At 39.0% G+C, this 19639-nt stretch overlaps 1 protein-coding gene across 3 annotated transcripts in view; it reads right to left on the bottom strand.

The window, feature by feature from the left end:
- Positions 1-19639, bottom strand: part of sgcz (sarcoglycan zeta) — a 363877-nt gene that overhangs the window by 93059 nt on the left and 251179 nt on the right. For all 3 annotated transcript variants that reach the window (XM_020618429.1, XM_020618430.1, XM_020618431.1), the window contains one exon: positions 17363-17464. In XM_020618429.1, the coding sequence (XP_020474085.1) occupies positions 17363-17464 (102 nt within the window). The remainder of the gene's footprint in view (positions 1-17362; positions 17465-19639) is intronic.

Raw genomic sequence — 19639 nt, forward strand, 5'->3', positions numbered from 1 at the left:
TCTCCCCCCCCCCCCCCCCCCCCCCCCCCCCTTTTTTTATTCTACTATGTTCCCTTCAATCTTTTATCCCTGCTGGGGGTTTGCCAGTGCCTGAGAGCAGTGCGGACCTTCTTTACCTTTCCCAAAACCGTCAAGTGAGCAAGCAGTCAAGTATACACAAGCACCTCATAACATCCCACTCCCCTTTGTATTCAGTGAGGGCAAGTCCCTGATATTTTACCTTGCAAGCAGTTTATTATGACCCATAGTTATGTTTTATTTTTAAGTGATATCTAGCTGTCATGTGAGACAGCATCAGTCTTTCTAGCAAATGCCCCAAGACAGCATGCTTACTTGACAAATCCCTCTATTGGTCATAGTGAAAATGATGGAACCATAGAAATAGGTCGGGTGACATTGTTATATAGCAACAAAGTCGAGTTAGGAAGGAGGAACCAAGTTAATTTTCAACCAACCATGGGGGACTGCTGTGGAGGACAATTTAAAACTTGCTACCTGCCTTGCAGGTTTTGATAAGATGCATTTGTTCCTTAAGAGCTGCCATATCTCTGACTAATTTACAGTTTGAAAGGGGCATTTTCAAATTTTCTCATATGTTGTGATTTCAAAATACTGGTTTGTGTCTGTTGCTGCATATGAAAAGCTCAATGGCCTAAGCAAATGCATGCCAGTCTCAGCTCAGACAGAGGCTTCCTGGCCAGGACGGAGGATTTCCCAGACATATGGAGCATAATGGAAGCTTCCCATTGTTCTGGTATGATAATGTGCCAGACTCCAACATCTTCAGGGATATGAAGATTTTCAGTTATTTCCTCAGCTGTGCTAGGCTGACATTTAAGTACATCATTGGGATTCTCTCTCTTTTGTCATTGTGCTGTCCCAAGAGAAAGTGGACCTCTGTGTCAAGGCAGACTCGATACTTAATGATTTTACCTGGGAAAACACCATGTTACATCAAGGAGGGAAACAAATCCAAATATTACTGCTATTGGTGCTTTAGGATGAGAGGGAAGACTGTCTTAAGTGCTGAAGGCATTTTTCTCAAACAGTACCTCCATACCTTAACAAAAACAACTGTGCCCACTCTGCTCATGCCCTTTTGAGAGCCACCAGTTATCCAATCCAAGATAAATCTAAGTACTGACATACTTATACAAAACTACACTACCTATTAAGCTATCAAAAATAAGAAACATTCCTAAACATGTCATAAAAATATGAAAGGTAGCATACAATGACAGACACTGAGAAATCAGGAACAGAGGTAAACGTATTTATTCATTCTCTTTCTGTTTAGAATGAAAGGAAGCAGCATCTTGAATTCTGGCAAACTGCCTTAAGAAATTCATCCTCATCAAGAGCACTGAGGTTGGCAGGGTGAAAGAGAAGAACTCCAGGGACTGGATAAAGCTTGCTCAAAAGAGACATCTCTGCCTAGTTCTATCCTTTTCCCATCCATTTCTAAAGTATAACAATAATAATAATAATAATAATAATAATAATGAAGGTGTCACTGGAGTTTGTTTTAATATTCTTTGTGGCTGTCTTCTGATGAAGGCAGAAATAATATTCATAAAACTAATTTTTTTTTGTTTTTGTTTTTGTTTTTGTGGATAATATGCCTCTGCTGCCAACATTTCCAACACAGCAGTGATATACATATAGCATGATTACTGTTTAACAGATCTGAACTGATGTCATAAGTACTTTCCTCAAATTATACACTACACCTGGAGCACTTAACCATTAGGCATTGTCCCTACAATTTAACTCTGGCATTCAGCTCTGTAATTATAAAAGCAGATTATAAATGCATGAGGCCTGAGGCTGTTTTAACCATGGCAGGGGAATTACAGAATGTAACTGAACAAGGGCTTAGCAATATATTATGAACCACTTCCTGTCCTACACATGCTGTTTTAACTATTAAAAGTGTTTGTTAGTCACTTTAGCAGTTTGCTGTAACCATGTGTCAGTTTTCTGACTATATGCAAGTACCCTAGTAGTACAAACCACAACTTCTCTTGCTGTTTACATCTCACCAAGCCACACAGCATAAACAGATAACTGTACAGAAGAAAATGAAGCCTGAACCTGGATTTAAAGATAGCGTTTGTGGCAATTTTTGGTGAAAATATTATCGTTTGATTTCCTGGTTTTGGAGCTCTGAATCACCTGGACAATTATAGCTCTGTATTTGCAATTAAAAAGTGTGCCATTTTCCTATATAGTTGGTGAGCAACTTGTACTAAACACAAAAGGGATAGAAAAGTGGCCACAGAAATAGTGGCAAGTGTAAATGATATTGACAGCTATACTATATACTATAGGTAGTGCCTTTTGTTTTACAGAGACAACTCTTATGTTTTCAGATTCAATGCCAAATAAAAATGTATGTGAGATTATAATTGGGTCAAAACAAAACAATCCCATGTTCCCCACAAAAACTGGTTAACACAAACACTAAATCAAGCTGAATTAAGTGAAATAAAATGTTAAACCAGTCAAGGCTACAGGCTCTATTAGTGTTGGACAGTGCTTTAGAGAGGTTGTACTACAGTTGCAGAGTTCATATGTACATCTGAATGTATGTTGTGGTGTGTATTTTAACTGCTGTGTTGGACTCCAACTGCTGCCTTTTAAGAAACAGGAAAACTACAATGATTTCAGTGCCACCCTACAAGCCTGCTGGAGGTCTGTGTTTTACACTACAAACACAGGTGTTTTGTAGGATATTTCTTTAGGGAATTTGTAAGTTTCATTGGAGGCAAGTATTTCAACTGTGTGAAGGCTTTAATCCCTTGTGCAGGCTGGCCTTTGTAGCTGAGTTAGCATAAGACATAGAATTGCCAATATTTGAAAGAAACAGTGGAGCAGAACAAAATGAATCCTGCTTACTTGGCACTCACAGTCATGTAACTGAAATGAAACTGATCCACTTGCTATCTTTTTTCTGTCATGCTCTTTTCTCTCTCTCTCTTTCTCACACATACACCAAATCCTTGTGGTCATCACTTACAGGGTCCCTACTGAGACTTATATTTGTTTCCAGGAGACATACCCAACTTTAACCAGAACCACTACTTGCCAAACCTTAACCAAAGCCAACACTTGCTCTAACCTTTCACCCTGTTATTTTCATAGATTCAGTTGTGGGGCCCAGCCTCCGGTCCCCACAAGAGTCTTTCGGCCCCTGCAAAGCAGTGTGCTCCCAATGTTCTGTCCCCACAAGTATATTTAAACAAGGCCACACACACACACACACACACACACACACACAGAGAGGAACAGTTCAATATGTAAATAAGGATGAACCACACTGTACCAGTCATCTGCACACTGGTAATTAAACCTAATCTGTGAGTGTCTCCTCATTGCATGCATTTGTGTCTGTTTAATGTCATAAGGCCAGAGCTGAGTAATGCCACACTCCCATCCAGGTAATTAATTTAAATGTCCACCCTTAATTAATTTCAGACAGTGGCTTATGTCCATTTCACTGAAAACAACCTTTGAATACATAATACTTGCAGGGACAGAGTGTGTTCTGGGGTCTGTGGAAATGTACTGTACTGAGTCTGTATTTGGGGGAGTAAGGAAGAATAACACAGGAGAAAAAGTTGTGATATTTTGACTAAAAAGTCATAATTGAGATTTAAATACCTGTAGTAAAAAGCTGTCACCTTTTACAGTCAAATGACTGATGCTAGGTTTCACCAATAGCCAAATGGTTATCAGAAATCCAGTATACGAAAATCAACAGTTGTATGTTGGATGATGTATGAGTCAATAACCAGGCATGTTTGAAGCAGCCTCTGAAGCACAGTGGGGACCTGATGGTCTCTTGATAGCTGAGACAAAGTGCTAACAGACAACTAGCCTAATTTGAGACTGTTTCTCAATAAGCTTAAAAGATGTGCATCCAACAATTTTCTCTTCTTTGTAAGCTCTTGTCTCAAAGAACCGAAACAAACTTGAAAATACTTCTGATGAGGTACATTGTGACTTATTGTCTTCACAAATGTGAACTTCCCCACAGTATGCTAATGACCAGCACACAGCTGCTTCACTAAGCTTTTCTATAAGAAGCATCTTGGACTGTGGAAGACAGTCACAATAGGAGCCATAGGTGTCTGTGTTCAGATGGAGCGTAATCACTGTATTTCGTCTACAGTCACCTGTAGAGATAAGTGAAGGGGTGAATCAGAGGTAAAGCAGAGACAGCGATGTATATCACTTAGAGGAAAATGACACTGCTGTCGCAACACAATTTTTTTTTTAAGTAAAAATAGTAACTGTAGGACAACCAAAAACCTGTCACACAGGACGGTAAGAGGGATACACACACATACTAGTTCTGTTTAGGTTATATAAGCTTATTTTTTAAATTTTGTTTTCACTTACTCATGCTATAATTTGTTATGGGTTTGTGTGTTAACATAAATCCCTCTCATGCTAAAGCACACGTTGTCCATACCTAATTAGACATGGTGATTAAAATATGCACACTAAGGTAAATGCGTAGGTCTGGTTATGGAATGAAACACTGCTGTCTTGACTATCATCTTAAATAATATAGGTTCTAATGTTCCCACTGATGCTATCACTGAAACTAGAAAAAGATAAAAGATACATTTGTCTGTACAAACCTATCTGCTCATCTGATCATTATGCCAATTACCGCACATGGAATTTGGAGGTGGGGGTGGGGGGTGGTATTCAAACTTGAGAAAACTCAGCCCTACACAATTTAAAGCAAAGCATCACAATCATTTTTTGCTTTATTAATTTCTGGCTGTCATATTAAGTAATGGCTGTCACAGATGAATAGGACAAACAGTGCTACTGTATATAGAGGTAAAAGTATAGAGTAACTGGGTTTAGACAATAAAGTCTAAAATAAAACTGCACTCAAGAAGAACCTCAGCCAAGTTGTACCCCAGTTAGTTGTAACACTGCATTACATCTAACCTCGCTTATGTAAACAATAACAAGAAGCAGGTTCTTTGGAAATGATCCATATTTTGCTGACTCATGATGTTATTCTTATTTGCTGTCCTACTTTGTGGACAAAAAAATAAATGTATCATTGTTTGACCCATAGTCTCATGTCACATTCATATATAATTTGACATGTAAGTGGGTGCCTATCAATTGATCAGTCCATCTGTCAAATAGATCATTATTATAAAATGCAGTATGGTTGGTAAAAATACTTGTTTGATACAACATAGAATTATATTATCAGACTTTTGTAGCCAATGTTACAACTAACCCTCTATCTGTTACAATTAAGGTGAGGTAAGGTGTAACAACGCGTCTCCCGTCATTTTCAGTGGAACAGTAGATTCTAGAAACAAAGTTTAAGTGTTCATTTGTAGCAGAAAGGTATATGTTGCTTGTGTAAAGCATAACTGTTCCAGCTTTAGCAAAAACCAAAATGTGTTAGGTTGTACCCTGCACTCCACCTATTTTGTTTCGCTGACCGCAGAATGTTTAAGCTAGTCTGCTGTTGTTAACAACACTGTCAATGACTTATCACACTTGTTTTTGTTGCTGATGGCTGTAGTGTCAGGGTGAGAGAGGGGAAAAAAGACAAAACAGAAAGCATGAGTAAAAGTAAAAGAATGAGCTTAATGAATCCAGGTATTTTACCAAAATGAAACCAGATGCAACATAAAAATATTGGCCAATGCCAGAGTTTGGTGCCTGACGTTCACAAAGGTAGAGATGCAATTTGTCTTGACATGGAAGTGGCATTCTGATGCACTTTGGGTGAAGCAAAATCTCTTTTAATAACAGCGTTATCAAAATTTTTAGATTTATCCTGGCATGGCATGATGTGCCCTTTTTCTTAGGTTTTGTGATGAAGGGATTTGTTGTGGCTTTTAGATGATGTGGCTTCTGAGCCAGCACATGGAAGGAGGGATGGAATGATTCGGAGCAAAGGATTAATATTCTTATTCATTTTTCCTTGGTTCCTCTCTCCCCTCAAGAGCCAGTGTGACTTTCATTCTCCTGACATTTTAAAAAATGCTTTTAAATGTTAATGGAGACTATTTTTACATGTGTCGCGACCATGTCTGGCATGCACATAAATGCCGGTCCCACACACTGGACACACAGGAATTTGGAGCTTCCTCTGCACAGGCAGGCAATCATGCAGACGAATACATATAAGTTCAACTACACACACTTGTAAACTCAGTCTTGAATAAAATTATTATGAATGTATTCTTGCTTCTGGAAAGATGATCAAACACTCCCCACTTACCCTGGCCCCACTAACCTCTGTAAACCTCTCCCACTCAAACTTCTCTTTCTTCTTTTTTCTATTATATTCAGTTTAACTTCAGTGGGGGCACTGACTGCTTATGTGATATCTTTTTGAGTGTTGCAGGGTACACGGGAAAAGCTCAGACATCTGACAAGCCCTCTGCATGTGTCTGCTTGGTGGGGCTCTTATCTTCTGAGGTCAACTCTTATTATCACCGACAGCGTGTCTAAGTAATTTCTTTCTGCTGGCTGAAGGCTGAAGAAATTCTCATGTAGCAAGTACCGCCTGCTAAAGGTGACATGCTGTTTAAATCAAATACATTTTACATTTGTTGAACCTGTTGGATTTGTCCCATATTGATTGTTATTTTATGATAGACTGCTGATTTACTGCTGAGCAATAGGAAGGGGAAATAATGAAATATAGTGGAAAAAAGCAAGAACACTTTGTATCATTGTACGTATATAAATGGAAGCTGGGTGAGATCATGTAATAAGGACCACAAGTCTAAGGTGATTTTCAGAATTTAAAAAAAGTAGCAATGGTTTATTGCATGAATCCTAAATGTCCACAGGCTGCAGTTTTGTGACATTCCAGCTCATTCTAGTGATGAAAAATCTTATTGTGTCATCAGTTTTGGAACAACTCAGGACCGATGTGTTTTGAAAACACTGTAATACATAATTCGTCAATAAGTAAATATTCTGAACTGCCTCAACTGTATTACAATATAGCAGTAATCATGGGAGAAAGGTTTGCAGCAATACAGATAGACTGAGAGTAGGTAAATACAAGAGAAGCAAAAGGAAAGTTCCCTAAAATGTCAAGGCATGGTGTGAAATGTGTTACTGTGAATGCAGTCATTTTGTGTTGACCAGACTTTATTAGCATTATCGACCAGGACAAGTGCGACATCTCCCATTATCCATAGCAACTGTCATCTCAATAATACAGGAAGGGTCTCTTTTATATGCTGACCACACATACTGATACGCTGACAGAATATAATAACTTAAAATGCACCTGAGTCACTCGCCGATATAGACTCTTTGTGTGACATATCACACCCGCTGAGGATGACATGCACTTTGAATCAAATGTTCCTAGTGGTTGGACTTCCTGTTGACAATGTGTCTGAATTATAGCTTGGATTTCTTTGTACATAAAAGGTATCACCTTCACGGGTGGTATTAGACAAAGATGAAGAGCACCGTGGATATCAAAAACATGCCACTCTCTATATCAGACGTGACCACAAACAAAAGAAAATAACATACACACACAAAAAAATAAATAAAAATAAGAACCTCTTATTCTGTAAAGAAACCCACCAGCATCCTGCGCCCCAGGTGACATGCAATTAAAATCAAATGTGCCTGACAGTTGGACTTTGTGACATCTTCCTTTTAATCACAAACAAAAGGCATGAATACAAAGTCAAAGAAACAAAAATGATATATTATTCTTTGGTGAAAAATACAAGTGTGGGCCACCCTGGGCAAGGTGCTATTAAAGTCTAACTAAACCACATTGTAACAGTTAGACTTGCCACAGTGCAACAGTTCCACAGCCAAAGCCCTGGAATTATAGCATATACCAAGGTCTGCATCCATTCAGTTACATTTACCACAGATTGTTTACAATGCTGCAAAGTCAAAATCAATAGGGCCTGCCAAGACTAGAACAGCATAATGTTCCATTAGAACTCTCTGCTATTCAATTACAGCTGCAGAGTTAGAGAAGTTTCAGCTAGCTCAGGTCCTCAGAGGAGAAGCACAGAGAAATTACGAGGCAGGGAGAGGGAGTAATAAATCTAAAACTGACAAACAGCAAAAATAAAGTTATGGCATCCTCCCACCTTTATACACCTCTCACTTTCTTCCTTCCAGCACAAGATATGGATGGAGTTCTTTAATTGTTGTTGCTTTGAACTTTTTTATTATGTTCATACATTTGTTATTGTTATTCAATTGCACCCATCTCTATTGCAGGTTTAATTTTACTTTTATTAGGCTCAACTTCCTAAAACATACCTTCTTTTACTCCTCTCTCCCTTGACTTGCCTACATTTAACCAATCTTTATTTGGGTGCCAGAGTTTTTTTTTTTCCTAATAAGTAAGGCCCTTCTCCAGGCAGTCTACTTCACATAACTAGACCTGTCTCCAGGGATCGAGTGTCACTACAGGGTTGAGAAGGGAAGCCGGAACAAAAACAACATAGAAAGAGGGTGATAGATAGAGAGAAAGAAATGTCATAGACAGGGGGTAGAGAAAGTCCTAAATATAAGGGGAAAGAGCCAAATAAAATGACAAGTCAAATAAAAAAGACAGAGAGAACAGCAAGAGAGCAGAATAAATTAAGTTTTCTTTGTGCCTCCTGTAGTGGTGATAGGTCGTCATTGGGTCCCTGTGGGGACAATTATAGGGCCTAGTGGCAAGAATCTGTGCTTGTGTGTAGGTGAACGTGTGCATTTGTGCATGTGTGTGTCACCAGAGACAGGCCTTTTTGGGAATAGAAGAAAGAGGGTGAGATAGAGATGAAACACTGCATTCACGGCATGCCTTTTAAAATACACCAACACAGTGAAATACAAAATCTTCTGCTCTTATGATACCACTGCCTCGAGGTTACAATGAATTCACTTCTCAAGTAAATACATACTTTTACAGAGAGTACACACTGTATACTACATATGTCCTCCATATATGCAGATTGTAAAACGAAGCAGGAGCAAATCTTCAGAACATGCTGAAAATCAGGCACAGCAACCATGACTGTCTCTTGCCAGATAGTCTATGTTGCCTTGCTGACAGCGACTGTCCTCCCAAGAAGAATAGTAAATTTACTAGCACTTATATAGTGTTTCTCTACTGTAGCACTGAAAGTGCTTAAAACTACTTGCCCATTCACCCGTTACACATACTGATGGCAGGCAGAACAGCCTTACGAGGCAACGGGAGCAAAATGGGGTTCAGTGTTTTGCCCAAGGAGACCTTGATGTGGACTTGAGAAGCCAGGGATTTAACCCCCAATGCTGTGATAAGGTGATGGCCTGATCTGCCTCCTGAGCCACATCTGCCCCAAAGTCATATCAGCATTTGTACCAAAACAACATGTTTACATTTAAATGACAATGCGCTGACAGCAGCAGTGGAGGAAGTAAGGTGACAGTGTTATAGACCTAGAAAGAAAGTTGGAGGAGTGGGTGAAAAAATAATCTGAATTTCTGCTACTGAACTTTTAGCCTGTTAAATCTGCATCTACACATTTTTGGTTGATTTCCACCGCACTGATTATGACATGATCTGTCCACACTGTGTGCCCTGTATTCCCCATGGAAAATGTGACTTATCAGCCCCACATGGCTCTACATTTCTGTCAGAATGCATCTAGTGTGCTGTGTGGTGTCTTCCAAACGCTGGCTTGTGATGTTGCTCCCAGAGCTGGCAGTGATTCTGTCTACTTACTAGCTTTATTCTGTGGCTACACAATCTTTGCTTGAGGTCCCGTGTCTCTCAAAGCTTCCCCGATGCCTGCAAATACTTGCGGAGGCAATCCTCTGCAAGTATTTGGTGTTTTCAAGTTTCTGCATGGTGCCATGCAGTGCTTCCTTGCCAAATCATCTATGCACCCCCACTGTTAACTGCTCAACCGGCTCCTGTCTACTACCTGTTATGTTTGCTTGATATATGTCTGATACATATCCTGTACTATCTTTCATTGATGTTCTGCCTGATCTGATTTAGACCAGTGCTCTATTAGTTAAAGTACTAGTGAACAGTGCCTGGGAGAAAAGATCACATCAACAGATGTGCCTATAAACAGACACACACACACACACACACACTGATGGAGGAGGTATCACTAAACAAATATCTGATCACATCATCATAAAGCATGCATCAAAAACAAATTCAAATACATTTGCATCAAAGTTTGTTCTGCCAAAATTGCTAATTATTAATTAGCTATGTTAATTTATTTGAGTTATATAGGTCTACCTATAGGGTAGGTAAAATAATTAATTAATTAAACCATTTGACCCTTCCAGGGAATATGAATTTTGAGACCAATATTTAAAAAACACTGAAACATATTGCTATGTCACATACTGGGGGTGTTTAACATGACCTTCCTCCACCAGCTAGTTTCTTTATTTCTTTGATCTCAGCACTCATGCCTTCTTGTGTTTGTTTCTTTATCTTTTATTTACACCTTTTCTCCCACCCTTTTAAGGTCTGTTTGCTTCTCTGACCCATTTAATTCCTTCCACCCTCTTTTCCTTCATTTTGTGCCCTCTCTTCCTCTCAACAGTTGTCTCTTCTGCACTCTGTCTTTTCCCTCCTACCCAGCCAATCCAATTTCTCAGTGTGATGTTGTTGCTAGTGTGTGGTTTATATGCAGCATTCTGTATTTTGCTCTCTCTGGAAGTCACAATGTTCCATTTACCTCTCCCATAATGCACTGCTGGGGGATGGCCCCAATTATGCAAACTGTGCATATGTGTGTCTATGATGGTTTTGAATAAGGCATAATACAGCTGTGTAGGAGGGATGCTCTCTTCAACCTCTCCTTCGTTCTCTTTATATCCTAAAATTTATGTTCCTAATATTGAAATTTTAAAGACCTTAGACTCCATTTTTATTCTTTTTTGGGGGGATTACTAAAGTACACTCAACTCTTTACATTGGGAACATCAAACTTTCGTGCACAAAATATTTGATCCATGACAAGGGCCTGTAGGTCTAAACTTTAATTCCATTTACTTTATAGCATAGATCACATTTTTAACATCATTTATTGGTTCATGTGTTTCTTGGTTTGTTCACACCTTAACTCAAAGTAATGATTAGATTTTGAAGATGTATGGTTCATAGAATAATTGAGTAGATTTTGTTGCTGATACAGATCATCATCCCGATCCATGACTATTTAAAGGTTTCTTCACCATTGTGTGATAGAGCCTGTTTCAGTATTTTTGCTCCATACATACCATAATGCACAGTATCATCCGCATATAAATTATCACATCAAAGTATGATCTGGATTCAAATAATATTCCAAATGTGCTAATCCAGAATGTTCAAATGTACATTGCCTTGCAAAAGTATTCGGCCCCCTTGAACTTTGCGACCTTTTGCCACATTTCAGGCTTCAAACATAAAGATATAAAACTGTAATTTTTTTGTGAAGAATCAACAACAAGTGGGACACAATCATGAAGTGGAACGAAATTTATTGGATATTTCAAACTTTTTTAACAAATAAAAAACTGAAAAATTGGGCGTGCAAAATTATTCAGCCCCCTTAAGTTAATACTTTGTAGCGCCACCTTTTGCTGCGATTACAGCTGTAAGTCACTTGGGGTATGTCTCTATCAGTTTTGCACATCAAGAGACTGAAATTTTTGCCCATTCCGCCTTGCAAAACAGCTCGAGCTCAGTGAGGTTGGATAGAGAGCGTTTGTGAACAGCAGTTTTCAGTTCTTCCCACAGATTCTCGATTGGATTCAGGTCTGGACTTTGACTTGGCCATTCTAACACCTGGATATGTGTATTTGTGAACCATTCCATTGTAGATTTTGCTTTATGTTTTGGATCATTGTCTTGTTGGAAGACAAATCTCCGTCCCAGTATCAGGTCTTTTGCAGACTCCATCAGGTTTCCTTCCAGAATGGTCCTGTATTTGGCTCCATCCATCTTCCCATCAATTATAACCATCTTCCCTGTCCCTGCTGAAGAAAAGCAGGCCCAAACCAGGATGCTGCCACCACCATGTTTGACAGTGGGGATGGTGTGTTCAGGGTGATGAGCTGTGTTGCTTTTACGCCAAACATAACGTTTTGCATTGTTGCCAAAAAGTTCGATTTTGGTTTCATCTGACCAGAGCACCTTCTTCCACATGTTTGGTGTGTCTCCCAGGTGGCTTGTGGCAAACTTTAAACGACACTTTTTATGGATATCTTTAAGAAATGGCTTTCTTCTTGCCACTCTTCCATAAAGGCCAGATTTGTGCAGTATACGACTGATTGTTGTCCTATGGACAGAGTCTCCCACCTCAGCTGTAGATCTCTGCAGTTCATCCAGAGTGATCATGGGCCTCTTGGCTGCATCTCTGATCAGTCTTCTCCTTGTATGAGCTGAAAGTTTAGAGGGACGGCCAGGTCTTGGTAGATTTGCAGTGGTCTGATACTCCTTCCATTTCAATATTATCGCTTGCACAGTGCTCCTTGGGATGTTTAAAGCTTGGGAAATCTTTTTGTATCCAAATCCGGCTTTAAACTTCTCCACAACAGTATCTCGGACCTGCCTGGTGTGTTCCTTGTTCTTCATGATGCTCTCTGCGCTTTAAACAGACCTCTGAGACTATCACAGTGCAGGTGCATTTATACGGAGACTTGATTACACACAGGTGGATTCTATTTATCATCATTAGTCATTTAGGTCAACATTGGATCATTCAGAGATCCTCACTGAACTTCTGGAGAGAGTTTGCTGCACTGAAAGTAAAGGGGCTGAATAATTTTGCACGCCCAATTATTCAGTTTTTTATTTGTTAAAAAAGTTTGAAATATCCAATAAATTTCATTCCACTTCATGATTGTGTCCCACTTGTTGTTGATTCTTCACAAAAAATTACAGTTTTATATCTTTATGTTTGAAGCCTGAAATGTGGCAAAAGGTCGCAAAGTTCAAGGGGGCCGAATACTTTCGCAAGGCACTGTATAGGGTCCACAGAAAACTTGCTACTCTGTCACTGAGCTAGATCTTGAAGAAAAAAAAGCATTTTTTTGAATAACTACTAAAGATATCAATATGATTCCAAATACTAGAAGTAGGTTTTCACGGTCAAGGTGTAATGGCATTATGGGCACAGTGATCTGCCTTGGTGGATGTTTGCACTCTCTAGGCACTGTCCAGTTCAACTAAGTGGTCTATTGTGAAGTCTCATTTGCTTTATTGTGGTGTATTAAACTGGAACTGGTTCACTGCTACCTTCTGAGGTCAGAGAGCAGGGAACAGCCACTGGTACTCAATCGTAGGTGAGAACCACAGTCTGTGGTCACTTGGTAACTTTAACAATCCTCACGGGGAACCTTCTTTGTTACAGCAGCTAGTGTACTAGAAACAATATACACTATGAACCATATCCACATTGTAACAAAATAAAGCAATGAACCCATTCCGGTCTCAAAAACTAAATTTGACAAGCAACAAGGTGTGATTTATGCTTTATCCAAAGTGTCTTCAGACAATATTTTACAGTTTTACATGACAAAAATTTTTCAGGATGAAAATTCAATTGCTTTTTTTTCCAAATGGAATCTTTCAGGACTTTGTCCTAAGCAGTGGATCAGTCACACAGATCTGAACCAGGTGCTACACAGCATGGACATATTTGTGAACAGACTGTTGAGTAAACATAAAACAGACAATAGCCCAGCTCAGACTGTTCCAGATGTTACAAGGGCAAAAACAAAGGCAAGAAATTATAATGAGGCTCAATGCCGACTGACTTATAATAGCTTCAGTCTCATGTCTGAAATGCAGGACCAGAGCAAAATCTTCATCTCCTGAAAAGGAGACACAACTGTAGTAGATTTGACAACAAACGTTGTCAAACAAAGTTGTAGTTTAGCAGTCTTTATGTTTACCGCTACACCACTTGTCTTAATCTAATCATTAAAAATGTGGGTATGTCTGAAAACCAATTTTTCCCTTGGTCTCTGCTTTACTGCATCAAGCATTAAAATCTTTCCTCCTCTCATCTCACTCCCTTTTCTCTTCCCCTTTCTGGTTTGCCTTGAACAACAAGTGAGGAGTAAAATGCCTGTGAGGCAAATTTTCTCACCTCACTTTTTATTTTTACGTGTCTATCTGCCCTTGTAGGTTTCTCTTTCTCCGTGTTCTTTTGGTGTCTCTCATTGCCACTTCTTCATCACTCTCCATGCTGAAGTATTCTTATCCTCTCCACTTATCCAGGCCCAAGGGATTCTTTTTAGTTTGCTGAGTGTGTATCTTTTGGTTCAGTGTTGTCTTGGCTAATGACTTGGTATCATTTCAGTAGGTTCCTTTTGTGTGTGCATGTAAGTCGTAAGCCTATATTCAGGCCAGGGCAGTTTGCCACAAGCTCCTGAAACCCACACTGGAAGCTGCTTTTGTTTATTTCATGTATCTGTTCCTTTCTTTATCTTATTATCCTTATCTCATTAGGGATACAAATTTTAAGTCAGCCACATTAGCAATCAATAAATGGTTAATGGTTAATTATTGAAATGCTGCCAGCTTTTATATAATAAAACTATTTTTTAATTACTGACATGAGCTGTGTTTGCTACAAAATCAGAGTAAGGTAGGAATTTAAAGAACAGATTAAACACCCAGTTACTTGAATCAGCACTGCTTACTTCTGATTAGGGTCACAGGAGGGCTGGAGCCAATCCCAGCTGACACTGGGCGAGAGGTGGGGTACATCCTGGACAGGTCGCCAGTCCATCACAGGGCTGATGTGTAGACAGACAACCACCCACACTCACTCCTACGGGCAATTTAGAGTTGCCAGTCAACCTAAGCTGCATGTCTTTGGACTGTGGGAGGAAGCCAGAGTACTGGGAGAGAGCCCACACAAGGAGAACAGAAAGGCCTCATGTCGGCCCGGGTTCAAACCCAGAACCTTCTTGCTGTGACCACACCACCACGCAACTGTGCCATGCAGGTTCTAACTCTTCTCTCCCCATTTCCCAACAGTATGTCTCTTCACAAAACAAGCAGCAGACTGTTGTATCCTCGGGGATTTTAATGAATACTTCTGATTCATGCTTCCCCCACTGCAACCAAAATTCACAGTAAAAGTGTGGCAAATGTCAATATCAGAATAAGAGCACACCTGCTGTTTAGAAGATGTGAGGGCGACTTGGTATTTGCTTTTATGTAAGGGGATAAGCTCTGCCTCACAAACACTCATACATACAAACCTGCAACTATATGCATTGGCTTCCTCACAAACACAAAATATCAATATCCGCCTGAAATAAAATTAAAAAAATAATCAGTTTGAAAACAAAATATAGATACTCACAGACACCTAAAACCCTCACACAGACTTGCAAACACAATGGTTGACAATCACACCTCACCAAATACACACATACAGCGCGCCAAGACAGACAGACAGTTATCGCACAGTGCACATTCTTTTAAAGGAATCAGAACCACAATGTGTAAAATATACATTTTTCTCATCTTTCTATGTATCACTCTCCCATTTGTTTTTTTCTGCTTTAGCTCTAATGAAATCATTTTTTTGTATGAAGAGCTACATTATGTACAGTAAAATAAAACTACCTAAATAGTGTCACGTTTTTAAGTAGGGCAGTAGTATAGTATTCACCTCCACCCTGAAAGCAGTGCTATGGGATAGAATCAATGTATGTTAATCATGTTGATGTGCATGTGATTCTAGATCTGTGTCCCATGGCTAATATCTGTCTTTTTAGTGAGAGGTGGTTTCTATGTGAAAATACCATCAATGTCCGATTTCAGGTGGGAACATACAGATTGACATTGCTGTAAATATTCTATTATAACAGTTCCATTCTGGCTCCATTAGGTTTACAGTGCCATTATTCATTTCAGTTATTTTCACTTAATATGTTTAAATGCACAATTGGCAGTGTATGACAGGTCTCAGAGCCAACACATTTTACATTTTCTCTTTTTTATACTTATGTATTATTTATCTCTGATTCCTGAGGCTTTTTAAGGAATTCGATTCATGTCTCCTCAATGTGAAGGAAATGTACAGAATGTGGTGACAAACAAACCACAGAGTGGGTGTAAATAAAACCACGACAGCTTAAGTAGAAACCTTATTTATGCTGCACTTGAAAAACAGGAGCTGCATGTACACTGTAGTGTTTCTCATATATTTATATACTCTTATAGCTCTTGAGGTTGTCGTGCATTTGCAATAGTGTTGGTGCAAAATCTTTTTGTGGCATCTCAGCCTCTTTACTGTTCAGTAAAGACAGAATCTTAAATATCAGCAACGTCTTAGAGATCTGAGTTTGAAATAGCTTCTCACTTATATTCCACTCGTACATGTCTGCGCACATGTTTGTTGATAGTCCCCTCATCTCCTTTTATATGCCTTTCTTCTGTTCCTCTTGCCTCTCTTTTTCCCCCTCATTTATATTTGACCTCCTCTGCCTTCTCTCAGCCTTTAGTCATTCAACACCTTTTACCTTACTTTATTCCTTCTTTTCACCATCATAGTTTATGGTTTATTTGTTTCAGTTCTCTTATAGCTTTGTTTTCCTTCATATCATGGTTAGGCAATACTTCGATAGAGGTCCACATTCCTCCTGGTGTTATTTATCTCTTTTACTGCTTATTCTGGTGTAGCTTTCTGACTATAGTTATATACCATATGTAATGTACAATATATATGCTTTTTTTTATTTTCTTGTGTTCCAATCAATCCTGTATTTGACTGGGAGAAAACATTGTTTTCTACCCACTCAAAAACAACAACACTGTCATCTAAATCACAATAGCAGCACTTTGTTTTGAGTCGCTGCTGGTACTGACTTGTGCACTTCACAGTAATATTATCTAATATGCAACAGTGTCAAGTGCAAGGGGTGTTTCAGGTACAAAACCAACAAAAGCACTCAGAGAGCGCATGTACCTCCGCCAAGGCACAACGTTCCCTCACACAAATGGGTCCTTTGTGAAAAATAAGACCCAGAGCAACACAAAATGTGTCAAAATGGAAATGGAAAAATGGAAAAGTAAGCCTACTGTATATTCTAAAGCAGTATGACCTAATACAAACCCTTTTATCATGTCCGGTTCAAAGACAGGAGAGATCATTAGAAGAAGAATTAGGATTATCAAGGAGTGCAGGATCAAATCCTTGAGAAACAGACTGCTGTGAACAACATTTGATTTCTGTTCATTTTAGGGGTTGTAGAACAGGGACATGCACACACACACACACACACACACACACGTACGTAATCACATAACCAACTATGCATGCAACACAATATAACACAAACACTCACACAGACATGGTCTTACCCTACGAGACTGGATCTCTTTGACGTATAATGGCAATAAGAATTCAGACACTCCCTCCAGTCTGACACCCTCCTTGGTCACCCGCAGGTTCCCCATACCATCCTAAGAAGACACAGAGAGAGAGAGAGAGAGAGAGAGAGAGAGAGACGTTCGGTGCTTATTTGCAGAGACTGACAAGTTGAATAAAAACAATCAAAATTAATTTGCTTGCATATGTTTTCCTCCTCCCCACAAGGGCAGAGAACATATTTATTTTGCCAGTTTACTTTCTGGTGAGTTTTCTTTTAGCCATATCCATAAATTATACAATATCCTATTATTAAAAGAATCTCATTATATTGAGAAAAATGGTACAGTATGATCCAATTGCAAAGTTATCATAGCAAGCAAGCAGTTACGAGTGGCTCATATATCTTAAGGATTTAGGACTCATTTAAAGACCCAGTAAAATAGAAAAGGTTCTACTCCTGCGTCTTTAAGGTAATTAAAGTTTTTATATATTTATTCAACATATATTAAAAGTCACTTTAGATTTTTTTTAATGGCAAAATCACCATTTTTCTGTATAACAAGCAAACTCAAGGGCCTGTATGTAAATAAATTGATTCAATCAATGTTATTTGGGAAGACCAGCTTACCCTGTCCATCATATAAAACTACACTTAACTGTTGACTTGTCAGGTGACCAAAAACTTTTCTTATGTTTTCAAAGATGGTAGTAGGAGTCTAATTTAGTAAGTCCGTTACAGCTTTGTATCTCAACACGGATACTGTATGTGTCCTTTGACTGTGACTCAAATAAAAATACAAAAACCAGGATGACACAGAGTTGTCACAACTTCATCAATATTACTGCTAAAAAAATCCATGATCCTCTTCTGGTTTAATTTGTTGTATCTTCCAAAACTGTCTTGATTAAATATCACCATCAACATCATTTACCCCTTTTTAAGGTCTGGGGTTTGGACAATTTGAGATGTGTTCACAGCTTTGAGGGATCTTTTGATACTTAATACTACTAAAATATTACCATTAGTCATTGAAGAGCAGTGTAATATTGATATGAGAAGGGAATATCATGTGCAGTATTCACACAGGCCTTCTAGCTCTTCTTTCAGCCCTTGGCATTTCTTGTGCTTCTCATGTTCCTTCTTCCTGATGTTGCTATCGCTTGGGGTTGCTACATCTATCACTAATCATCTATCCTCTGTTTGTCCACCACTACTATGTCCGGTTGGTTGGCCATTACCAGTTTGTCAGTTTGTATCTGGAAGTCCCACAGGATCTTACCTTGGTCATTCTCAACCACCTTTGGAGGTGTACCACATTTTGACTTTGGGACTTCCAGCCTGTACTCGGCACAGATGTTTATGTACACTATGCCAGCCCCTTGGTTATGGCGTTCCATGTATGCCCTGCCTGCTAGCATTTTGCACCCCGCTGTTACAGTGCCTTGCGAAAGTATTCGGCCCCCTTGAACTTTGCGACCTTTTGCCACATTTCAGTCTTCAAACATAAAGAGAAAAAGTTGTAACTAAAGTCATTTTGGGGTATAACCTCAAACAAACATTGTGAATTGAATCAATTCTGCCATCAATTGGAATAACTCTCCCTTAGAATGTGTCGCTTGATGACAACAAATTAGTCTTGCTTCCCTGATTCCCAGCTATCTTTTCATGTTCACAAATATTGATGAAACTGTTCATAAAATCAAGAATTCTGTTTGTCGTGCAAATTGTCATTAATTGTTTGGTGCAACAAACCAACAAAGCCTTTCAAATTGGAAATCTACTCAAGGCACAAGAGAGAGAAGAGACAATGAGGAGAGAAATTGGGAGGATGAGACAAAGAGGAGAGTAGATGAAAAAGAAGCAAACAAGTGCAGGTGGGGAAATGCAAGACTCAGAACAATAAACTATACAAAAACAGAATCAAATTTGACAAAAATAGGCAAAACAGGACCACAAACAGGCAGAGTGAAGCTAATCAACTATGATGGAAATGCTTGTGACAGTGGTAGTGCTGAACTTGATGCACTGCAAATCAAAAGAAGAAAAAAAGGAAATATTTAAATAAAGAGTTGTAGTTTTTAATGATTGATGATTAATCAATATGAAACTCAAAGACAGTGTTGATAAGTCCAGACTCAGCCTCATAATCTGTAGTAGATGCACAGCAGAAGTGTTTTACAAAGAGTTGTGCACTAAATACCTACAGTTGTGCTTAGACAAAGGATGCAACTCCAACAAGAGAAATACACACACACACACATATATA

This window comes from Monopterus albus, unplaced genomic scaffold (genome assembly GCF_001952655.1).
Source record: "Monopterus albus unplaced genomic scaffold, M_albus_1.0 scaffold205.1, whole genome shotgun sequence".
Taxonomy (NCBI): domain Eukaryota; kingdom Metazoa; phylum Chordata; class Actinopteri; order Synbranchiformes; family Synbranchidae; genus Monopterus; species Monopterus albus.